Source organism: Macrosteles quadrilineatus, unplaced genomic scaffold (assembly GCF_028750875.1).
Source record: "Macrosteles quadrilineatus isolate MER2022 unplaced genomic scaffold, UCM_ALF_1.0 Scaffold_2__2_contigs__length_208266976, whole genome shotgun sequence".
Lineage (NCBI taxonomy): Eukaryota > Metazoa > Arthropoda > Insecta > Hemiptera > Cicadellidae > Macrosteles > Macrosteles quadrilineatus.
In genome coordinates, this window is record NW_026542595.1 from 69,739,064 (window position 1) to 69,758,312 (window position 19,249).

Below are 19,249 nucleotides of genomic sequence, written 5' to 3' on the forward strand. Positions count from 1 at the left end.
CAAAACAGTTGGTGAAAGTAAACATCTGCTTTTAAATTATATTCATTTGTAAACATTGTGGATCAAAAAGTCTGACATTGGCCCACTTAAAACCCTCTAGGGCAGAGCCCTTTTGACGGATCTGCACCAAACTTCACTCGAACCATCCTTGAAAGATGCTTAACAATGCCTGAAAGTTTTATTACAATCTGTCTAGCGGTTTCGGAGTCCATAACGTATATACACACATACACACACACATACATACATACATAGTTCCTCTTTTATAGATATAGATTAAAATATTGAAAATAAAACATACAGAATTGAAAACAGGAAGAATATGAATCAAAAATATATATCTGTAAATTTTTAAGCGGAGTCAATATTGTCATAGTCCAGTAACCAAGATTTCGTAAATATACAAATTTTTTTTTTTTTTTAACAAGTATTTATTTACAATCTATTCAATACTAGAATAATAAGTAAATTTTATAACCATCTTAACATGGGTTAGTTACACTCCATCAAGTGCACTAACATAAAAAAAAACTTTTAAAAAGTTTATCTAAAAACGATTTGGAAGGTCTATTGGATTAACTCTTTTGAGCCTATATGTAGCTTCACTATTGTCGAGGAGGTTGACTGCCAGGAAATTTGGATGGGTCTCTAATTTTCTTTGGTATTTTTCACTTCGTTTCTTTATTTCTTCTTTAACATAGGGTAATTTTGTATCTTGATGAATTACTTTATTTGTGACAAACCAAGGTGCTTGTAAAATTTTTCTCAATGTTTTCGATTGAAACCTTTGAACTATTTCTATGTTTGAGTTGGAAGTGGTTCCCCAGAGTTGGATACCGTAGGTCCAAATAGGTTTCAATATAATTTTGTATAAAAGTAATTTATTTTCAACAGATAATTTTGAATTTCGACCAATGAGCCAATTTAGTTTGTTTGTTTTTAAATTTAAATGAAGTCGTTTGTTCCAAATGTGTGAATGCCATGTAAGCCGTCTGTCGAGATGCATACCAAGGTACTTAACTTCGTTGGATTGTGGAAGCATGACATTATTCAATGTTACTGGGGGACAAGTTCTTGTAGACATAGTAAATGTAACTTGAACGGATTTTGTTTCATTTACTTTAATTTTCCAATTCTGTAGCCACTGAGACAAATCGTCTAATGCAGCCTGAAGGTTTGATGATGCCAGAATAGGATCCTGATTTGATGATAAAAAAGCAGTGTCGTCTGCAAATGTTGCAACCGTAATACCCTGAGTACTTGGAAGGTCATAAGTGAACAAAATATACAAAATAGGTCCAAGAACACTGCCTTGTGGTACACCTGATTCAATTTCATGCACATCTGTAACTATATCTTGATATTTAATTTGAAAAAAGCGTTTGGACAAATACGATTTCAACACTCCATAGTATGTATGGGGCAGCAAAGTTTTAATTTTGAACAATAATCCTGTGTGCCAGACTTTATCAAACGCCTGGGCTACGTCCAAAAAAGCAGATGAACAAAAACGTTTATTTTCAAGATCTTCCTTGATTACATTCACTATTCTATGCACTTGCTCAATGGTGGAATGCCTTCGGCGGAACCCAAACTGATGGGAAGGCAACAATTCTTTTTCATCAATTATAATTTGGAGTCTTTTTAAGAAAAGTTTTTCAAAAACTATAGAAACCACAGGAAGAAGAGATATAGGCCGATACGAGGATGCTTGATTTAAAGGTTTACCAGGTTTCGGAATAACAACAATTTGTGAAACCTTCCACTGTATTGGGAAATATTCAAGGCGTAAAACTGCATTGAAAAGTACTGTAAGGAAAACTATTCCTTTTCTAGGAAGCTCTTTCAACACTTTACCTGTTATCAGATCATAACCGGGGGCTTTTTTACCGTTTAAATCGTCTTTTATCACTTTAGCTACTTCAGATGGTGTGAACAATTTTATTGGTAAATCAAGTTGATTTGGAGAATCGAGGAATTCCAAAATTTCTTGCTCAACATTTGAATTAATATTATATGGCTTGAACACTTCCTTGAAGTATGAAGCAAATACATCTGCTTTCTCGATGTTGTTTTTGGCCCAAGAACCGTCTTCTTTTAGAATAGGTGGAATGCAAATTTGTGGACGTTTTAAGTTTTTTGTAACTTTCCAAAGGGAGTAGTCACTAGCTTCAGATGGAGAAAGGTTTGATGTGAAATCTTGAAATCTGTCATTGTTTAATTTAAACAGTAACATTTTCAGTTGTTGAGTGGCCCTGTTTAGATTTCTTTTATCCGTCTGGTCTCTAGAGTTTTGCCATATTCTACGGAGTCGGCGTTTTTCGGCAATTTTCCTATTAATTTCAATTGGATAGTGTATTCCTGATTTTAAATTATGTTTATTCTGGTCTGGAGTTGCTCTCCAAGCGGAGTCTTGAACTGTTTTGTTGAAATGTTCAACAGCAAGATTCAAATCTTCTTCGCTCTTCAAACACACAGAAATCTTTAAATTTTGATCCATTAATTCACGAAAATAATTCCAATCTGTATTTTTGTTGCATAAATGTGGTGGAATAGGTTTGAATATAATATTTGAAGCGATCGTTAAAATTACAGGTGAGTGGTCTGAGGAAAGGTCCAGAGATTGCTCGATTGTCACAAAATCTCGGGATACACCTTTTGTAACAAAAAAATCAAGAAGATCTGGTATTTTTTGACGATCAGAGGGCCAATATGTCGGTTCGCCTGTCGATAGAGTATCAAGGTTCCGTTCTTGGATTGACTGCAATAGTTGTCGACCCCTAGGAGTTGCCAGACGGGAGCCCCATGTAGGATGTTTGGCATTGTAGTCTCCTCCTGACAAAAATTTACAGCCTAAAGTGCAGAAGAAATCATTAAACTGTTGGCGTGTAATGTTGTGTCTAGGTGGGCAGTAAATAGAACTTATAGTAAATATACAAATACCATTAGCTGCTTCCAAACAAAACAGCTGTTACAACACCACTTGCAACGTTGCCACTTCGAAGGCCGCGGCCTGGAGTTAAAGGCATCCGTGGCTAGAGCCAGACATCCCATAAGATAACATGGCAGACAGGTGACACCAGCTCATTAATTCACGTATTATTAATTTAAATTTAAATTTATGAACATAAAGTTATTTAAATAAAGAAAGTAAAACATATATAATTTAAAACCAAAACAATATTTAAATTGAAAATCTATTTTGTACATTTAAAGTGAATTCAATATTTTTATAGCCCAGTAACCAAGCTTTCGTATTTAAAAATATATACACAAATGCCATTAGCTGCACAAAAAAACATCAGTTACAACCCTACTTGCGATGTTGCCACTTCGAAGGCCGCGACCTGGAGTTCAAGGGCCTTTTTTTCTTCAATTGATCCATAAGGATGGAAAATCTAATAAGGGACTATGTTCTATCTATGGTAGTACTCCTGGTAGGACCTGGACCCAGGACCGATTTCCTATTTCGTCTTAAGGCCCCTAGAGGCCAAAAACACCATCCATTCAAATTCATATTTACGTGTACCTAAACAAACTTGTAACCTAACGTTTAGCCTAAACATAAACGTGTAAACCTACATTTATTTTTAACGAGTTCGTGAACCAGCATGATTGGACTACGAGAGGGTTTAGGGGGGTTTTATGGGGTAAAAATTGGTTTTTCCCTTTTTTGACCCAAAAACTCAAAACTCAAAAGCGCTCCCGGTTATTGTCTTTTCACATGGTCGCATTCATAACTTTTGAACTTACTATTGAAAATAATGAAAACAATTTTTTTTTTAACAAGTATTTATTTACAATATATTCTACGACGGCGCTGAAGGGCCACCAACTGATTAAAAAAATATTTTCTTCATATCTGAGAAAAAACTTAGAATTCTAAGATTAAAGTCAGAGCCCGGGAAGTAGGCTTCCTCTCTGAGAAAAAAGTCAGAATTCTGAGTTTAAAGTCAGAAATTACAACTAGATCTAGTGGGCGTTCCCCTCTGAGATTTAAGTCAGATTTTAACTCTTTGCTCTCTGTCTACCCGTCCCTTTAGCGATAGGCTAGACTTGAGTTTGAGTTGAGTATTGACTGAGTGAATGAGTAGAATAAGTTATAGTCTATTCAAACTCAGTCTTTGCAACCATGGACACATATGCCATAATGGCTTTAACTTAACATATGCATCTAAATGCCAAAGATACTTTGGACCTTTGTTCTTGTATTTTCGTCGACGTAAACGTTTGCGGGTCCTGAGGTCAAATCCTACAGGGTCAAGTGCTTTATGAATCGAACTAACTGTGTTTTGTTTTACTACAAAGCCATTTTGGATACATTTCAAATGCATCCATCTGTATCCATGTAGGCCTAACTGGTCTGAGTAGTTAAGCTCATTCCTAATGAAATGTTTCACCTCTTCAATTGAAGACTAATTAATCCTCCTAAACAAACCTAAACCTTTTTAAAATACAGTACGTTTCAACTGTCTAATACTCAACACAGATGTGTTATATTTACAAGCAAAGTAAAGCTATATTTCTGCCTGAGCCAAGCCTAATCTAAAATAATCACCAAAATGGCTTCTCTTTCATTAGTGTCCATTTCGGTGCTCAATTCGCCGTTTTGTTAGGCAGTAGAAGATCGTCCAATTCAAGGAACGCCCACAAGTTAAATTCTGACTTTAATCTCAGAATTCTAACTTTTTTCACAGAGAGGAACGCCCACAAGTTAAATTCTGACTTAAATCTCAGAATTCTAACTTTTTACTTTCTCCCCCTATACCATAGTATATGGAGAAAGTATTGTTTTCGTCAAAATTTTCGAGTTTGAGTTTTGAGTGGATATATTCGTTTTGGGTCCCCCTGGACCCAAAAAAGTGGTTTTCGAAGTGATGTCTGTGTGTGTGTGTGTGTGTGTGCGTGTGTCTGTGTGTGTGTCTGTGTGTCTGTGTGTCTGGATGTGTACAGAGCTAGAGACTACATCTGTGGTCCGATTTCGATGAAATTTGGTATGTAGGTTCTAATCCATGGTATCTCCAGGCGTTTTTTTCATTTTTTTGAAATTTTTATTTTTAATGGGAATTTTCCCATAAAAACCCATAAAAAACCGGAAAAATCGGATTTTCTCAAAAATGGCCCTAACGATTTTTATAAAAATTTAGTATGTTGTAGCCCTTTAAATTCTAAATAAAATGGTCCAAACTCCATATCTGTAAAAATTACGGTTCAAAAGTTATGGTCAAATATGTTATTTTCCCATAAAAACCCCATAATAGGAATTATGGGGAATTAAAAATAGGATTTTAGAAAAAATCCTGTTTTGATTTAACATAGTATGTTATAGTCCTTACAGTTTTGATGGTTTTTTTAATTTTTTTAGAAATTTTTTAATGGGGATTTTCCTATAAAACCCCATAAAATAACGGAAAAATAGGATTTTCCTAAAAATGGCCCGAACGATTTTGATAAAAATTTAGTATGTTATAGTCCTTTATATTCTGAACAAAATGGTACAAATCCCATTTCTTTAAAAATACGGTTCAAAAGTTAATGTAAATTATGTCATTTTCCCATAAAACCTCCATAAAATAACAAAAAAATCGGATTTTCCCAAAAATGGCCCAAACGATTTTGATAAAAACTTAGCATGTTATATTCCTTTAAATTCTGAACAAAATTGTACAAATCCCATTTCTGTATATTTACTCTCACAACTTACACATGATAAAGGTTGTTGACAAACTTACGGGAGAAAGTATGTGTCAGATTGCTGATACCGTTTATTTCATAGGGAACGCCCACTTGTTAAATTCTGACTTTAATCTCAGAATTCTGACTTTTTTCTCAGAGAGGAAGCCGACTTCCCGCGCTCTGACTTTAATCTCAGAATTCTAAGTTTTTTCTCAGAGATGAAGTCAAATATTTTTTTATAGTTGGTGGCCCTTCAGCGCCGTCGTAATATTCTATACTAGAACAATAAGTAAATTTATTAACCATTTTAACATGGGTTAGTTTCACTCCATCAAGTGCACTAACATACAAAAACTTTTTAAAAGTTTAACTAAAAACGATTTGGAAGGTCTATTGGATTAACTCTTTTGTTTTTGAGCCTATATGTAGCTTCACTATTGTCGAGGAGGTTAACTGCCAGGAAATTTGGATGGATTTCTAATTGAAAACAATTTGGACAAAGATATAGTCATTAGTCATTAATTTATAACTCAACACAAGAACTATGCTTAATTTAGGAGGAATATCCCTTCACAATTAATCAATTTAAAACATTTACTCTTAAAAATGTAAAAGACATTTAATATAGTACCATTACTATTGACGTTAAAGTTGATCTAGTTTTTTGGTACATGAGTCGAGTCTCGAGTGATGTAATCAACGTCGTCAGCTAGTAATTTATTTGAGGTTAGGTCCACAGAGTGCCTGAGTGTGTGACGATTCTCGCCTCGTTTTATTGGAAATCTCTCCAAAAATTGTCTTTACTGTTAGTGACATTGTTATGAATCTCTGAGATATTTGAACGAACCTATTCCAGTACACAAAAATGGTAACCGTTGATAATTATAATCAAAATTTGTTTTAAGGTTTAGGCATAGGCCTACTGCGTTTAAGAAATTATCGTCCGGTAGAGCATTTTATAGCCTACCTACCGATGAATCCATGTTGTTTGGAACTTTATACATCAAGTTTATCTTTTTTTGTTTTGGATTCGTCCGTTTTTTTTAAGAAACATTAGTAAACGTTGATGACTAATATATTGTTTACTGTATATTGTGTAAAGTAAAATAATCTTGTTTTAAGGTTAGGAAAAAGGTTAGGCCTACCCACACTTTGTTAGGTCTATGTAAAAAGTGCACAGTTATAACAGTTAGGTATGGAACGATTGGGGTAAAGTTTCTTAACTGGGCTATGCTAATATTGATTAAAACTATCGATTCGATTAGTAAACCTTCATGCGATTTTTTCACCATCAGCAAGTTTGGTTGGTTAGGTTAGGTTATGATAGTTTTATTTTATAATAAAACTATTTAAAAATATTGATTATTAATCAATATTTTCAATTCGATAGTTTCAATCAATATTAGCATAGCCCAGTTAAGAAACTGTACCCAAAGATTGTTATAAGCTATTGACTCATAGATTCGAGGATTTCCTTCCTTAAGTTAGTATAAAAACTAGGAACTCAGTTTAGTTAACAATGATCGCAAAACAGTTGAAGTTACTTAGGCCTACCTGATTCAGTATTGTTACCGGTAAGTTATCCTTTTGCTTTCTGAACGGACTACACATTCCTATGCTGAAACATCATCTTCATGTCACACAAAACTTAAGGGTTAAACCACTATTGGACGTTTAAAAACTTATCTTGAAAGATGATGTGTCAGCCTTAAAATATGTCACTTGTTTCCAGGACAAATGGACCACAAAGCAAAACCAAGTAGGCGATCTCAACCTTTTTACAATTTTGTGCCAATGTGGTTTGTAAAAAACAACACAAAATTGAGTAAAAATGTTAGTACAGTAAAAGCTTTTTCCGCTTGTGAATGATCGTGGGAGTGATTATAAGTGTAAACGATTGTAGGGCTCTTTTGAGCTAGGGTTGCCATATCCCTGGAGATTGTCGGATTTTGACGTTTTAAAATTTAGCTCCAGGGGATTTCTCAGGGGAATAAGCTATTACCCCATGTAAAGACCTAGACCCGGGGACCAATTTACTTTTTCGTTTTAGGTCTCCAGAGGCCAAAAACACTATCCGTTCAAGTTCATATATATTTATATATATGGGATATATATAGGGTGTCTCAGACCACCCGGTTGGCTTCTATAGATCATTATGAAAGCAAATGGAAACTTAATTGCAACTGGAACCCCCTATTTTGACCCCAAGGAATTCAGGTAAATTATTTTCAAATCCAAATAAGCACCCCAAAGGGCAGATTTTGGGGGGTTAGGGTGGTTTTAGGAAAATTTTCAAATGTAAAGGGGGGTCGTGTTATAGGTACCTACCTCATTTTAAAGGTCCTTGAGTCCTGAGTACCTTTAGTGGTAAAAGTTTTAAATTTTTTCATCCCTATTTTCAGGGTGTTCAAAAATGTACAAAAAATAGACCTTTCGACCTTTGAACTACTTTTCACTGCAAAGAGGTGGAATTTCGTAGGGGTTCAAATTTTGATAAAACTATAATTGCTAAATGAGCTTTCAAAAAACTCTGGTTTCAACCCTTTTCCTATATTTTTACTTATGTTACACATTTTCAAACTTGTTGAATTTTCAAAAGCTGTTATCTCAAAAATTTCAAATGGCAATTTGGGTTTAGTTAGGTTGGGTTATCATAAATATGTTTGTAGGACTTTCCTCGTTTCGTTATAATCAAATGATAGGCCTACCGGGTGAGTAATATTTTCGCCCGCCCCAGATACAGGTGATGCGCGCGCTCCGGTCAACGACCTGACCTTGGCCTACTTGAAGGCGATTTGGCGTGCGAAAGTATGACTCATATCTGGTATCGTTTGATTCATAACGAAATGAGAAAAGTCCTGCAAACATATTTATGATATAACCTAACCTAACATAACCGCCGCAGCACGCTGTATAAGGGTGGCCTCCGAATAATAACGACCAAATCCAGTTGTTATGGGTACAGTTCGGCCAAAGTTTCTGTGCGCGCGACCAAATCCGGTCGGGTCTAGGCGAGGGGGTTGGTGGGGGTACTTTTGTGAAAACATTTTGTGTCTTGCTACTCACTCGAACCCTACCCCCAGCACTGCCAATAACCGGTACCCGTATGTTTTAGTTCGGCTTGTACCAGGCACGGCCCTAGGGACTTTGCCGCCTTGGCGAGATCGGCGACTGCCGCCCCGGGGGGAAAATTTTAGAAAAAAACTTCTCTAAACACTATTTTTAAGCGTTTAGGAAGTGAAATCTGGTGTTAATACTTAATACAATTTTATGCAATTTTGTAACACTTTAACACTGAATATTTTGATTAATATGTTAACGGGACTTGGCCTATTAAAAAAAAATTATTTCAAAGGCGAGTAATAAAATCACTTAACTTCGTTGTTCCATTGCCACACCAGCTAAACCCATCAAATCTTTCTTTTCGGGGCGAAAAACCCGATCAGTTTACTTTGTTTCGACATAAAATAACACTCATGAGACACCACGTAATACGAAAATCATAAAAACACACTGGCACAATAATTAACACCAGACAGCAGATCAAGCGTTGTGTGGGTGACGGGGTAGAGGAGGAGGGTGTCGATGGGCGGTTGAACGCGGAACGTCCTGTGACTCACGTCTGTTTGGCGCGCAAATATCCAACCCCACCACTGCTACCGGCATGTAGTTTATCTGTTACCATTTATTCATCGACAATGAAAGTATACGTACAAACAAACACGCTTAGTACAGTACTATAGGCATGACATTTGATTAACTATTTTATTGCTCACGTTAAAACGATTAATTTCAGGTAGGTGTAAAAGGTGAAGTGGTGGTGGTAGGGGGAGGCTAAGGCTTTTGACCTTCCGTGACTTGTGTCTGTACTCTGTTTTGCGCGAAAAAACCATACTACTTTCACTGGCATTGCAGTTTATTTACGATTTATTGATATTGAAAGTATACTTTTGAAAAACAAGCTTAATACAATAATAGATATAAAATTAAAAAGGTTCACTATTTCATTGCATACGTCAAAACATTATTTTTTAAATGTTATTACAATTTTTTTACCCATTATAGGTTGAAGGGGGATATATCCCCCTGATCCCCCCCCCCCCCCCACCGTATCTATGTCACTGTCCCGCCTAATTGTTTACTCCTGGGCTCCACCCTTTTCTTGAGCGATCACCGAATTATGGTGTCTCCCTTAACTCTGACTTAATTATGTACTAAGGGTTCTAAGTGTAAATTGAACATTTTAAAATTATTTTCATTTCAAGGTGGTTTATGTTTACAGTTGCAGATATCAATTATTTTTTGGTTTTTGTTTAAAATCTGACCTAAGAGTCGGCAGGACTTTCGGCCATCTTGGATTTCCCCCAAAATGGCAATGTTAAAAAATTAATTGTTGAAGCAAATTACGACATTGTTTATTAAGATAAAAAGTTGCAAAATATCTCATTTTTGCAACTCCTCTCTCTCGGAGGGAAGGGAAGCCCATGCTACCAAAATAATCAATAATAAAGTAAACACAACATCGTGGGAGGGGGCAGAGAGAGAGAGAGAGGAATACGTCGAGGTCAATCCCAACCGCTGCAATGTTACTTTGACGCTGTCACTCGTCCTGGGTAACGTCGTAACGTGGTGGCGACGGTTGTTCGATACTCAAGCCGAGTGGTTGGTTTTTATATTTGGGCTTAAATTATAATTTTAAATTGATGTTTGAATTGCCGTTTATCTTCAGGCTTGTTCTTTGCGTCAAATGTAATATAGATAATTGTACTCTTCACATTCACTTAATGAATTTATTATTTTATTTGTATTAAAAATTTACTGTTCCCTAAAATTTGTTTGTTGCCCTGGCTTTGCCGCCCCAGTTCCACCACCCGGGCTTCCCCGCCACGGCCACCCCGGCTCCGCCGCCCCGGCCCCGCCGCCCCGGCCCCGCCGCCCTGGGCGACCGCCCGGTCCGCCCACCCGTCCGCGAGCACAGAACTGTATTAGTAGGCCTATTGACATTCGGGCCAGGGACGTATTTGTTTATGTTTATTTATCCAGACAGTTTCTGTTCAATATTCTTGCTACAATGTAAATATTCAAATATGGTACGTGAAAGCATAAAATTTGCATCATGCTTGTCACATCTCACTACAAATAACAAAACACGTAAACAAAACGCTCACTGTTTGTATATATATGTACAGCTCTAAACGATGGCTGTAAGTAAAATTGGGCATTTTCATGTTTTAACCCATTGGGGGAAGGAATTTATGCACTGCATGCAGCACCCTCTGTTGGTAATTAATTTTACCGAATTTGTAGACTTTTACCATTGACTATTGGATACAGAAGCTTTTACTCTAATTGCTATTGAAAGAAATCCTTTGGTAATAAATGAATAATTTTTTCACCATTTTGTTCACAGTAAAATTGTCTACAGAAAAGTGACGGTAATTGGATAGTCAAAGTGTAAAACTAAAAAAATCAAAAATTACAAAGATTTTAGGCTAAAAATAAAAATTTTAAAAACAAATTTTTGAAAGTAAACTTGATTTTAAAAATTCCAAGAATAATCCAGACACCAAATGACACTACTATTATAATGTTCAATTGTTTCCCTACGTATAAAAATCAAAAGTTGTGTACTTTTATAAGTAAGTACCTGGGGACTGAGCTTTTGCGATGCCAGCTTTTACTACTTCCTTCACCATTTCCTACGTCATGGACCTGTTTCCTTCCTTTCTCATAGCATTTAAGTATTACAGATACATTAATCTAACTGCCACAAACGGTTCCCACACTCTGCGATGCTAAACTTTACTACTTCCTACGCCACTTCCTACGTTGTGGACCTGTTTTCATCTCTTCCATAGCATTTTAGTATTTTAAATACATTAATCTAATTGCCACAAACATTTCCCACCCTCCGCACTGCTAGCATTTACTACTTCTTTCACCATTTCCTATGTCGTGGACATGTTTCCATCCTTTCTCATAGCATTTCAGTATTTCAATTCGATACATAAATCAGACTGTTACAAACTGTTGGAAAAACAATTGTTTGTTTACCTTACCGCAGCTGATTTTTGGTGATATGGTTTCCATGGCAACACAACATTGTTTGCTATTCGCAAAAATAAATGAGTAAATACGCAAATCAAGAAGAAAGATATAATAAACATTATAAAAGTAAGAAGGAACAAAAAGGGGGAAAATAATAATAATTAAATTGAACTCTGTGTTTGAATGGTGAGTTAATGTTGTTCTAAGGTTTATTGCGGACATTTTCCATCACGATGGTAAAAAACAACACACAACGACAACAACAAACAAGCAACAACAACAATTTTTTGACTGCTACCCTCTGTAGTCCTACCCTCTGTAGTATTCCAACTTAAGTTAAGTTTTTTCACCTGAGGACGGGATCAGATTCCAGATCCCGAAACGTTGTGTATTGTTAAATAAAAAGTAAATAATACAATACGTTTATTTTCAGACGACCAACTTAGATAGAAAGGGAACCTTCAAGGTTGAATATTTACAAAAAATTGAAAAAGATGTTCAAGAACGCTGGCAAAGAGAAAAGATATACGAAGAAGAGGCTCCCTCTGAACCAAGAAAATCGCCTGATGAAAAGTTCTTTACAACTTTTCCATTTCCCTACATGAATGGTAGACTTCATTTAGGACACACATTCTCTTTATCAAAATGTGAGGTTAGTAAAACTTAAATAAATTATGGACCAATTAATTTTGTAAATGTAAGAAATATTTCAGTTTGTTTGGTAAAAAATAAGTTATTTGTAGTTCTTATAAATAAATTAAAAAATGTTTATTGTGTATTCTCAGTTTTTGTCTTCAGTTGTTTAGCTCTTTTTTTACTCAGTTTGCAGTTCGCTATAATCGGCTCAAGGGCAAGAGAGTTCTGTTCCCCTTTGGTTTCCATTGCACTGGAATGCCTATAAAAGCCTGTGCTGACAAACTGAAGCGGGAAATGGAGACATTTGGGTTTCCACCTAACTTTCCTTCTGATGAGCCTCAAACCCCTACAGAAACTACCAATGATCTGGTAATCAAGGACAAGAGCAAAGGAAAGAAGGTAGGTTTAACATTAACATTCATTATTATTTGACGTTCCTTTAGTATGAAACGAATTCTAATAATTTTAATAATTATTTATTCAGGGTATTTCTTAAATTCCAGGTGCATAGATTTAACCATATTACTTAAAATTGTCTTAGTGTTTCTAATACTGGTACAGTCCAAATGAATTTCAATCTTTATAGATTAGTGATCTATTCATTATTTTTTTGCATTACCAGCTAATTGTGCAGTAAGTTTTCTTAAAAAAATTATAAATTACATTAACTTCGTTATGCAAAAAATTAAGGCAGATGCCTGTGTTCCCCATCATACAATTTCTTTTTTAGCTTACTCACTTCTTCTTATATTGAAAAAAAGTTTAAATATTGATGGAATTCTAGACAATATAAGTATTTAGCCACTTTGTATTCAATTTTATTGTTATAATTAGTTGTTTTTTTTAAGTACGGTATATGAAAGATTGACATCATTTGCATTTATAAGTTACTTTTGAAATGGATACAATAAACAGCACATTTAACTTATATTTTAGTATAGTTTTCCATCCGCCATTTTAAATTTTACAATTGGGCCTGGTAAAGAAACTTATCAAAAATTATGAAAAATTGTCTAGTTTTAGACATTTTGTAGCTTTTTTAGCGAATTTCCCTATAGGGAAGTATTTAGCGAATTTCCCTATAGGGAAGTAGCTATTACCGTAGGTGGCACGGTAAGACCTAGACCCGGGACCGATTTACTTTTTCATTTTGATGTCCCCAGAGGCCAAAAACACCATTCGTTCAAATTTTTATATATGTATGAATGTTGTCATATATACGTCCGTAAACGCGATAACTTGAGTAATTTTTGTCCGATTTTGATGAAATTTGGTTTAAAGGTGTAAAGCGGGATAAACTTGAATGAGTTCGCGAACCAGCACGATCGGCCCATGGGAACGGGGCTTTACGGGGGGTTTTATGGGGTAAAAATTGGTTTTTCTCACTTTTGACCCTCAAAACACAAAATTTCCCGATTTCTCTGTAGACCTTTTTAAAGAGCTCAAAAAAACAAATAATTTTGTATATAAAAGTATTTTTGTTCGATTATTAGTAACGGAGAAAATCAAAAAAAATTTAAATTTAAAATTCCCATGTTATTTTTATGGAGAATATTGTCAAATGTTGTAGTTTGTTTGTTTATGGATATATTTTGATCAAACTTCAAAAATTTATTTATTTTGTACTAAGCTATCAATATTTTACTCAAAAACACACTTTATTAGTTTCCTTGTAGCAGCAAACCTAGGTACTCGTTAAACCTAATGTTATTAAAATATATTTAACTGAAAATCAATTCAGACAAATGGAAATTTGCTTAGTCGGCAGGTTTGCTGCGGCGGGGGTATTGTACACATTGTTAAAGGTTGACGTTGAAATTTTGGTTCCTGTTGCTGGGGCAAGGGGCTTGGAATATGAAACTGTTTTATCCAAAGGATTCAAAGATTTGGGTTATTATAACAGGCTTATCTGAATGGGAAAGGGTTCACTTTGGAACAAGAAATACAAAGACTTTACTCTATACAAACACACAAATTAGAATATCTCAATGTCACTTACAATGTTTTACCAAAAATAGATTTGAGTTTGGGAATAAAGATGTTTTCCAGGAAAATGCTATCAGTGGCTGTGAAATAACAATGTAGTGATGAAGCTAGTCCGTTGTTGATGTGTTTTTTTTTATTACAGAGCAAGGCAGTAGCGAAGGCAGGCACAGCCAAGTACCAGTGGCAGATCATGCAGAGCCTTGGACTGAAGGATGATGAGATTAAACAGTTTGCCAATGCCTCTCACTGGCTGGATCACTTCCCTCCCCTGGCTGTCAACGATCTACTCAGCATTGGCCTACATGTCAGTGTGTATAGCAACATACTTTATTTGTTATTCCATTGCTAATCATATTTGGAAAGGTCTTGACATTTCAGGAAGTTTTTGGGAAAAATATATTGCTTATCATTGGACGAGATTACATTTAATACCGGATTTTCTTGGAACGGTATTTGATCTAACTGTCAACGATTTCACCGCAAGTGCCAGTGAGACTGATGAACGATTGCCGGACATAATCAAGGTGCTCAAGAGTCAAGATTAAGATAATCAAAATTGTGACTATTGCTAGAGACGATAACAGAAGATATCGTCACTACTGCAGTGGAATATTATTTCCCTGCAATTGCATGAGATGTTCAACAATTTTACGATTATGATAATGCACCTGCAATCGCAGGAGAAAATAATGGTAGAGATTACAGACATGTTGACATGGAACATCAACATGTGCGTTCCCTTTCTATAAACTACAATTTTTATATAAATTCAGAAAATTGATTTTCTTTGCTATTAATGCTAATTGCAACAATTTTAAAAACAAATCCTTGTTGCACTGGAGGAAAAATCCTATTCCGTTCCCATCCTAAAAATCAGGAAATAAATAAAAATCTCATCTCTTCCCGAGCTACAAGTAAAGGACAATATGAGCTGTACTATCTAATGAATAGTAAAAACATCACATTTTTTGTATAAAATGTGTCAAGAATCTCCTCTTAAATGTGATAGAAACTGTGCAATATGAAGTATTATTGACTGTTATTTCTAGTGCATAAAATGGTATCTGATAAGAAACATTGTTGTAGGCCATTAACACTGATAACATCTACTATCTGTGATTTATGTTTTCTTTTATTTATTGTTTGCTGCATTCTGACATTATTCAGAAAAAATACATAGGCCTAGATTTAATAACGAGAACATCCAAGAATTAACCTGTATTTAACAAATATTCCTTTGTCATAATTTAGCCAATCTACAACGTAAAAACACTTGAAAGCACTATATAGCTCCTACAATTCAATCTGAAAATCCTTTGCTAACACTGAACTTGTAAACCAATTTTTGTTTATGTCCAATAACAAAATCTGTTATTTTAAGCGAGTTTGTACCAATTTTAAAGATCTTCATATTAAAGAAAATGTTACATTATTTACTTCTTTTACACTAAATATGTTGTACCTTTGAATTGAAGTTTAGTTGGGTTGAAGTCATTTATAAAATGAAACAAACTATGGAGACAAAACTTTGGGGAAATCCTAGTTTACATAGAGAGTTGTCTCATTTCAAATTATGTTTAAAGTATATTTGTTTTCATTCATCAGTTTTCAGTTGTTTATTGTTTGTGTATACTGTAGTGGTATTTTAACATTTCTCTAGAGGATTGTTGCAAACCAGATCCTATTAACGTCAATATTGTATTAGATTACATTATCAATTCATTTATAGCACAATTTAAAAACTGACAATTTTGCTGGTGACCAAGAATTAATTTTTTTTTTACGAAAATAGAATTATTAACATTTTTTTCCAAATAACAGATCAAGGTAGTTTTGTTATTCTAATATTGTAATCTTGAAACAGGGAAATGCAGTCAGTTTTAATTAAGTTTTTGATAGAAAATTGTTGCTCAAATTACAATTACAGTAGGCCTACACTTTTATAGTTTCTTAGTCTACAAATATATATTTTTCAATTACAAAAATAACAATATATGCAAATTAGTGTTTAAAATACTTCTGAGGTAAGTTGAATTTAGTTCCATCTTTGTCCAGGTGGATTGGAGACGTACGTTCATCACTACAGATGCCAACCCTTTCTTTGACAGCTTCGTCCGATGGCAGTTTCTGAGACTGAGGGAAAAAGCCAAGGTAGGGCTTATTTCAAATGTGATTGTAGTTAAACAGTTTTGTCCCTCTTAAATTGTTTTCAAGTTAGATTGTTTAATTTCTTTAAACAATTGAAAGTTTCTAAACTGTCAGGATCATTCTTTGGCCACAGGGTCCGACCATTGTCTGAACCAAAATAAGTTTAATCCTTCAGAAGTTAATGCGATTTAATTTGTGTGAAAAATAAGCACACTACAGTATCAAACTACAAAATAAGTAAATCAATTAATAACTTCTATTCTAGCTTTACCAAAAAGTGCTAGACAAACAGGTTGTGACTTTGTTTCTAAGTGTCCACGGACAAAGCAGTGTGTAATGGTGTTAGCCATAGGCATGTGGCGGTCCAAACTATCTGAAGTCTAAATCAGACATACTCTTTTGTCCAACTTATTGTTGTAGATAAAGTATGGCAAGCGGTATACAGTGTTCTCACCCAGAGATAATCAACCTTGCATGGACCACGACCGAGCCACTGGAGAAGGGGTTGGACCTCAGGAGTACACTCTCATCAAAATGAGAATGCTCAAACCCTACCCAGAAAAACTGAGGTAAGCAGTTATTACAACAACTAAATTACAATAAAACAAGTCAAACTAAAAATAATTTCAAATTTTTCATCTTTATGTAATTTTGATTCACATCTTGAAAATAAGAGGTTAATTTACCTTATTTCCGTCTTATTATGACTTTGGGCCATGTCAACCGAGCACTGCCATAATGCCATAATGAAAATAGTAATTGGTGACAGTAGTAGTCAAATACTTCATTTTAATGTTTTATGTAAGTTTGTGTGTGAGTATTTAATGTTTTGACGATCCAATATGAGTAAAGATTGATGTGCCAATGAATCTGAAGAACAAATCGTCATCCACCCTTAGAGGAGGTATGAGTCACTCTCACAAGACTCAATTAGGGTGCATTTATGTTGTTTATTTTTATTATTGAATAGTTGTAATCTAAAATAAATAACAATTCAAAATAAGGTTTAAAATTAATGCATTTTTCAAGATTTTATTTATTTGGCCTTTACCACCTCAATAGGCTTTTGGTCTCATCAACAATGATTCTCCTCTTATACAGAGTAGTCTTCACTGTAGTCTCAAGTCTATCTTTGTCCTTTTAAATTAGGCTTTTCAGGTTAGTGTTTCTTAGGTAGACACTTGTGATAAGGCCTATTAGAAGATCTTTCCTCCACACATGTTCTGTTAAGCCCAATCCTCAATCTGAGGCTCTAAAACATTGCCACAATGTCTGGGTTTGAATATACTTACCAAAACTTATTTCTTCCTAAATCTCCATTTATCATCATAGAATGTGCCAAATATTTTTCTCATCACACTATATTCTCAAACACAACCAACACTTCCTCAGAGTCTTTGGAATAATAAATATTTATATTGATTTTGTAGAAAACCAAGAACAGTTTTCCTTGATATTGTGGCTAACGTTGTCTACTAACCTAAGAAAATTAATTGACAACTTGGCAGTTTGGTTTTCATTTGCAATAACATTGTTATTTGCACAGCGCCGTGGACAATCAGCCAGTGTTTCTTGTGGCTGCCACACTAAGGCCGGAGACCATGTACGGACAGACCAACTGCTGGGTACACCCGGACATCCGCTATGCAGTGTTCCAGACCACAGACAAGGAGGTGTTTGTGTGTACTGAGCGTTCAGCACGCAACATGGCCTATCAGGGGTTCACACCCGATGACGGAGTGCTGGAGGTTATGTTCTACGTCACTGGACAGGTAATATCCTTTACTGTATTAAATAAACAAGGTTTGATTAATGCTTCTGAACAAAGCAAAAAAGTGAAGTGTAGGGAACATGTGGTGATAAATATATGTTTGCAATGGGGTTTGTCAAACACGTTTTATGTTACCTCAAAGCTTAATGATAAAGATTATTCCACATTTACAGGAGATTTTTAAGTCTGTATCCAATCCAAAGTCAGAAAGTATTGAACATCCTCAATTCCTCGACACCACCGGTTTCCAAGAATTGTAATTAGCCATACTCTCCTCAGTAAACAGTTTGTTTTGTGTTACGTAGGACATCATGGGCTGTGGTCTGAAGGCTCCGTACACCCCCCACCCCATCATCTACACTCTCCCCATGTTGAGCATCAAGGAGGACAAAGGCACGGGAGTAGTGACCAGTGTGCCTTCAGACAGTCCAGACGATTACGCAGCCCTGATGGACCTCAAGAAGAAGGCACCTCTCCGTCAAAAGTTTGGCATCACTGATGAAATGGTCCTCCCTTACGATCCTGTGAGTAGAAAACCTTGAGTTTGTTGGTAAGAAAGATAGATTTTTTATCTAAAGCAATTGAAACACTTTAATCCTCTGGATCACATTTATACCCAAAAAGGTTTCAAATACATTATGTACATAAAGTTTCATAGCTAAGCAGCTCAAGAGTCATAAACACACATGAACTCAAATATATGGCAGTACGTAAATACATAAACAAAACTGTATAAAAAACTGGAATTTTGTGTCAATTTGTGTGGCAACTCTTCATACCACCACAAATAAAGAGAATTGTTATAAATAACTTGATATTCAACTTGATAATAAACCTTCAGGTTCAACACCTATGGTCGCCTCTGAAGATAAAAACAGAATCACTCGACAGTTCAACAGGTATTTTTAACTTCTTTAAAAATATAATTTATGAAAAATTTTGCTATAGGTAACACACAATTCATACAGTGATGATATAAATTAA

General features: G+C 35.1%; 1 protein-coding gene across 1 annotated transcript in view; it reads left to right on the forward strand.

The window, feature by feature from the left end:
* Window positions 1-6,412: 6,412 nt before the first annotated feature.
* The window catches only part of LOC128985554 (leucine--tRNA ligase, cytoplasmic-like), a 47,864-nt gene continuing 35,027 nt past the window's right edge, over window positions 6,413-19,249 (forward strand). The window contains exons 1-8 of the mRNA XM_054405153.1: window positions 6,413-6,544; window positions 12,158-12,376; window positions 12,547-12,759; window positions 14,489-14,650; window positions 16,402-16,497; window positions 16,915-17,063; window positions 18,041-18,266; window positions 18,571-18,789. Coding sequence (XP_054261128.1) covers window positions 6,542-6,544; window positions 12,158-12,376; window positions 12,547-12,759; window positions 14,489-14,650; window positions 16,402-16,497; window positions 16,915-17,063; window positions 18,041-18,266; window positions 18,571-18,789 — 1,287 coding nt within the window. The 5' untranslated portion in view covers window positions 6,413-6,541. The remainder of the gene's footprint in view (window positions 6,545-12,157; window positions 12,377-12,546; window positions 12,760-14,488; window positions 14,651-16,401; window positions 16,498-16,914; window positions 17,064-18,040; window positions 18,267-18,570; window positions 18,790-19,249) is intronic.